This window comes from Bidens hawaiensis, unplaced genomic scaffold, assembly GCF_021521415.1.
Source record: "Bidens hawaiensis isolate Kalapana, Puna unplaced genomic scaffold, B.hawaiensis_p1.1 tig00000536_1, whole genome shotgun sequence".
NCBI lineage: Eukaryota > Viridiplantae > Streptophyta > Magnoliopsida > Asterales > Asteraceae > Bidens > Bidens hawaiensis.
The window spans coordinates 4,493,819-4,499,471 of record NW_027491034.1 but is presented as its reverse complement, the minus strand read 5'-3'; the positions used below and the strand labels follow the sequence as shown (position 1 = coordinate 4,499,471).

The window sequence follows — 5,653 nt, the reverse complement described above, 5'->3', positions numbered from 1 at the left end:
CCAGTCCATTCTCTATTATATGGATGAGTTATATGACAACTAAAGTAAAACCTAAATATAGGGACTCACTTTTGATTCATACCATATAATATATCACCTATCTCCCAATCACCATTTACTATATAACAGGACAAAAGAGAAAAAAATAATAAAGAATTAATTTATGGATATGAATAGGGAATAGAAGGTGAAAGAATTTTGAAAATTGATAGATAAATTTATAAATTTGTGTTTTTTAGCTAAATTATAGAGAAAAATATATAGAATGGGCCGGGAATGCTCTAAATGTTTGTATATATATGTTTTTTTTATACTTTATAATACCTTTGATATGATGTAAAATGCTTTGTTCAGTTCGGTATTTATATATAACTAGTTTTCTGATAATACCCCAGCGTTGAAACTCGGTCGTTGGTAAAACTCGAGCGATACTGGTCAGTACCGGCTGCGTTCGTAACGATATATATCAATTTGAGGGTTAAAACTCAAAAAACTAATTCGTCAAATTAACATATCAAAACATTATATAAGAAAACAAAATATTTAAGACGATGTTTATTTGGTTGGCAAACTCAGGCGTTGTTAAAACCCAATCGTTGTCGGTCACATTTAGGTGGTTACTGGACACGAATTCAGTCGGTTTTGATTATGTATTTTACGATACCGTAACTAAAAAACAAAAAAATATAAAACTTGAGATGAACGGGCGGAGGGGTCGGTCGGCAACGTTGTCGGTTATGAGCTTTTTAAATAAGGCCGCGAGTCTGCACAAACTCGGTCGGTTCCTTTTAGATTTGTTATGGTCTCAAAACTAAAAAAATCATTGACGTTTGGTCGGTTTTCATTACGTTTTTTATAATAACTGAACTAAAAAAATCACCGACCAGTGCGGTGCCGCCAAGTGGCCCAATATGCCACTCGCGGCACCAAACTTGTTAATTGTATATAATAATAATTATAACAATAATAGTGGTGGTGGTGGTGGTGGTGGTCGCCGTCGTCGTCGTCGTCGTGGTGGTCGTCGTCGTGGTAGTGGTAGGTAGTGGTAGTGTAGTAGTCGTAGCGGTAGCGGTAGCGGTAGCAGTAGTAATATGCACATACGACGTAATACACTATCCGTAAGTAGAGGTGTATAAATCGGGTTTTTCAAAAACCCGGGTTCGGGTATCGAACCGAGAATTGGAAAATCGGGTATTGTCAATAGTCGGGTCGGGTTCAGGTATAGAACCGGGAATTGGAAAATCGAGTATTGTCAATAGTCGTTCGGGTTAGGGTCCGGGTATGGTCTCTAAAAACCACACCCTATGTATCGGGTACGGTCGAGTATAGAAACGAGTATTCTAAAACCGGGTATTTGAATACCCTATTTTCGGGTATTAAAAAAACCCTATTTTCGGGTTTTTTATGGATTTTTTTGGGTATTTTTCTAATATGTATTGGATTTTTTAAAGGGTTGCACCTTTTAGGATTATTTTTCCGGGTATTTTTCGGGCAATATCGGATATTTGAAAAACCGGTTCGGGTTTTCGGTTATTACCAGGTACAAATCGGATCCGGTTCCGGGTATGGGTTTTGCTACTGAAATGCATACCCTATCCGTACCCTACGGATGGTACGGATAGGGTCGGGTACGGGTTCATGTATTAAAAAACCCGGGTATAAAAAAACCCGTTCCAGGTATTTTTATCGGGTCCGGTTCTAGATTCGGGTTTTTTTCACCTCTATCTATAAGACAGTAACGTTCGTTCTTAAATGTGATGATAACTCAGCATTACAGTTTTACAAAAGAAAAGCCCAAAAAGAAAAAAAAGGATATTCACATGAACCTAAACCATAACCAATCAGTTAAGGCGGTTTTGATTTTGATTATTAGATCGGTTAACCGTGAATTCAAGATGATTTTGGTTTTGAATAATTAGACATTATTTGAGTCTCAGAGTTCTGGACTGAATTTTTAATCAAAAAACCTTGTTAACCATAACCGACCCACATTGTTTGTTTTCAGAGAATCATTAAACCACCCCTAAATTAGATCGGTTAGATTTTATCGGTTAATTTTGTTATGGGTTAGTAATTTCGAATTTCAAAACACTTCTAATTTATAGTTATATTTTAACTACAATACATAACTATGTTGTCATCATAACAAATAGGTGTCAATATCTAACGACACAAAAATAAGCATGTATTTAGTAAATGATAGAAGCCAAATTCGAGATTGGTTAATCTCCTTCTAAAATAAAATAACACTAAATTTAAAGAGACTTGTTTTGATTAAATTGTTCATGTTCTCCATTAAAAACCAAATATGCCTTTTATAGGCTTACAAGAAACGTAAATATGCATGAAATAAGGAAGATAGGTTAGTGGCATAACTACCCACTAATACTTCTAGGAATTGAAACAACTAAAATAAAGGAGTTAACCAACTAATGCAAATAAACATAAAACAGAACATGAAGCCAATAGTTGTGCATCATGGAGGATCCATATCAGTAACCATAATGCATATATGTTTGATATTGAGCCATTTGTTTGGCTAAACAGGCTGACCCGTCTACCCGTTTAACCCAACAACCCATTTCACATAGTTTTCAACTATAAACTCATTTAGATATATAAATTACAACAAATACTCGATTGAGATCTTGCTATCTCATTCCAGTCCTTATTTAAACATCTAACTGTTTTATTTAATAATTTGTGTAAGAAATTAGTTTGTATAATCAAATTTAACTAACTAATTTATTATAATGTAAAAAACAGTCAATGATAAAAAGGAAAACTATGACTAAATCAAACCTTCAGAATTTGTAAGCACCAAATAACTGAGTTTGAGCAGGCAGCAGAACAACAAAAGGTGAGATGCCAAGAAACTAAAATGCAGTCGCACTCCACAACAGGGCTCAAATACGGGTCGAAAATTCAAGGACAGAACCGTCACTATACGAAGAACAGAAACAATGGGCTGGAACAAAAGATACAGGAACCACAGTTGTAAACAAGAACCAATCCTCCAAAGGGAATCATTTTCACTTTGCAAATAGATAATAAGCTGCTTCAAAAACCTTTTTTCCCAAATTTATCATGTTTAAACACAACCAACTAACCCACCCTGCCTGCCAAAAGGTTAAATATGTTAATAAATTAATAACCAACCACTACGACCAATATGATCTAAGTAAATCATAAAAGGTTACCCGTTTCACGCTTGGCTCCCGTTTGAAACGAGGACCCAAAAGTAACTTTTCATCACGCATCACCAGTAGTAATACAACTTATGATGCAACAAAGAAGGTCCGACATTCATAATAACCAACCAAACCAATCCAACATTGTAGGTACTAGCTAGGTAGCAGGTCCCATGTCCATAAAAGTTTCATTTGATTACTACATTCAGAAGTAAAACGACATCTTGCAGAATTAAAGAAAAACCCCTTCATTTCTATCCAGATCAGCACAACCTTTCATCATCCGGCATCTGCATATTAATACAAACATATAAGCATATTGGTTGAAACTTGAAACTGCCACTTTATAATATAATAAAGTTATATTAACAAATCGTACCATTCATTTTGTTGATAACCGAAAACCACCGCCTGAACGGCGTTCATACGGTCCAGAACGGTCACGACTGTAACGATCACCACCACGATCACCACCACCGCCGCCTCCGCCACCATCCCTACTGCGTCCACTATAACGATCACCGTTCCTATCCGGTCCGTACCGACCACCACCGCCACCACGGCCGCCGCCACCATACCGGTCATCCCTGCCACCATACCTACCGCCTCTATCGCCACCTTCACTTGGGCATTCCCTAGCAAAGTGTCCGGGCTTGCCACACTTAAAGCAATCACCACCACCGCCTCCGCCACGGCCACCTCCATAATCACGACCACGATCACGCCCACGGTCGCGGTCTCTGCCACCATCATAGTCTCTCCCTGAACCGCCTTGAGGTTGAGCTTTGTCTACAGTAATGTTCCTCCCGTCCAAATCCATCCCATTCATTGCTTCAATAGCATCTTCCATTGCTTGCTTCTCATCAAAAGTCACGAACCCAAATCCTCGTGAACGACCTGACACCTTGTCTAAGACAACCTAAAAAGTACGGGAAAAAATGTTTTAACCAATATAAGTAAGATCTTGACCATGTGTTAGTCTAGAATGCAATAAAACGGAAAGTAAGTCACTTAAAGCTCTATCAGATTACCAAACATTATTAACCATGTTACCTTTGCATCAACAAGATGACCAAACTTTGAGAAGGCGTCTTTTAAAGCTCTATCAGACGTTGACCACGACAAGCCACCAATAAAACAGCGGTACTCCACCTCATCAGACATGTTTAGAACTGCAGTACCCAAGTAAACATAGCATTAACAGCAAAAAAGAACATCAGGCAGAGCTGGTTATCTTCTTCTAGTATAGGCGTATACCCAAGCCCGGTTCTTCATTTATAAACATAAGACCTGTAACTGTAAACCCTAGCTTTTCTGCATATACTTTGAACATAGACCAGTCTTTATAGTTTAGACCCAAGTCCCGAACCATGTAATTATCGTGCTGCTTTCTTTTCTGTGCTAATTTACTTTCCATAACAAGGTCGATCCGTGTTCATATAGAATTGCAGTTTCGAAACACTTGTATTCAAAACGACCATTACACTTGTTAAATTACTAAAACAAGACAGTTGTAAAACCTCATAATCCATATAATCAACTATATGTTATTTTACAACTTGCTATACCATGTTTGATTCCTAAACCCTAAAAATTCACTAAATTTAAAAGTCAATATTTTCAAAAACACGTCAATTTGATACACAAATCATAATTGTCTATATATATATATATACATATATTATGCTATGTTAGTATAAGTTCATTATAATCACTTCAACCCTAATTCATAACATTCTAAACCATATTTGATGCTTAAAACCCTAAATTTTCAATAAATTAACATCAAAAATCAAAGCAGATCAATCTGACACATGTTTACATGAAAGTCAAACGATGAAACCGGAATACACAAAATCGCAAACAAACAGATGGTCAAATTCAGTATCAGCGATTACGATCCACAAAGCAATCAATTATAAGAACGTTAATCGCAGATGAATCATAAAATCATTGAGATCTAAGTTTACTGAGCATATAATTGAGTGATTATCTTACCAGCAGAAGGATGCGATGGAAAGAATTTGCAGTAATCAACAGCAGCAGCAGCGTTGATTTGACGGAGGAATGATATGATATATTATTATAATAAAGGGAGGGCTGATTGATTGATGATATTATGATATTATTCTTGCCTTGCCCAATCTATCTCGAATCAAACGGGTTAAACCGGGCTGTGACCTAAGTTTCTGTTATTGGGCCCTAATGGGCTGCCTATCCCATTCCCAAACACGCGTTTTTATTGCTCGATGCCGATGGTAATAAATTTTACTACTCAATCTTACTTTTATTTTTTAACAGTGAACTTCTTTTAATTTCTGTTATGAATCCAAGACCTCTCAGTTCCAAATCAAACTCGGATGTATTAAAGGTAATACATTTACCAATGGACCACCACTCCATTTAGACTACTTTTTTTCTAACAATGAATTTTTCTTTTTAATTTTTATTATCTATGAGAT

The 5,653-nt window shown here is 36.5% G+C and overlaps 1 protein-coding gene across 3 annotated transcripts; it reads right to left on the bottom strand.

Moving 5' to 3' along the window:
• Positions 1-2,615: 2,615 nt before the first annotated feature.
• On the bottom strand, positions 2,616-5,340 carry LOC143635909 (glycine-rich RNA-binding protein RZ1A-like). 3 transcript variants are annotated; one of them, XR_013154147.1, is made up of 5 exons: positions 5,190-5,340; positions 4,245-4,363; positions 3,571-4,110; positions 3,201-3,481; positions 2,616-3,119 (listed from the first exon to the last, which is right to left on the bottom strand). XR_013154147.1 is itself a non-coding variant. In XM_077103629.1 (4 exons), the coding sequence occupies exons 2-3, from the start codon at positions 4,353-4,355 to the stop codon at positions 3,574-3,576; spliced, it is 648 nt and encodes a 215-aa protein (XP_076959744.1). In that variant the 5' UTR covers positions 4,356-4,363; positions 5,190-5,340; the 3' UTR covers positions 3,179-3,481; positions 3,571-3,573. The 3 variants fall into 3 exon arrangements, 1 of the variants encoding a protein (XP_076959744.1); XR_013154151.1 differs by having other exon boundaries at positions 2,616-3,115; XM_077103629.1 differs by lacking the exon at positions 2,616-3,119 and having other exon boundaries at positions 3,179-3,481.
• Between the last annotated feature and the right edge of the window lie 313 nt (positions 5,341-5,653).

What these genes read in the sequence shown, in the direction of transcription:
- LOC143635909 (XM_077103629.1), bottom strand. Translation starts at nt 4,355, where the DNA reads ATGTCTGATGAGGTGGAGTACCGCTGTTTTATTGGTGGCTTGTCGTGG. An exon ending in GTCATCTTGTTGATGCAAAG is followed by an intron (nt 4,111 to 4,244) that starts GTAACATGGTTA and finishes CGTACTTTTTAG; the next exon opens with GTTGTCTTAGACAAGGTGTC.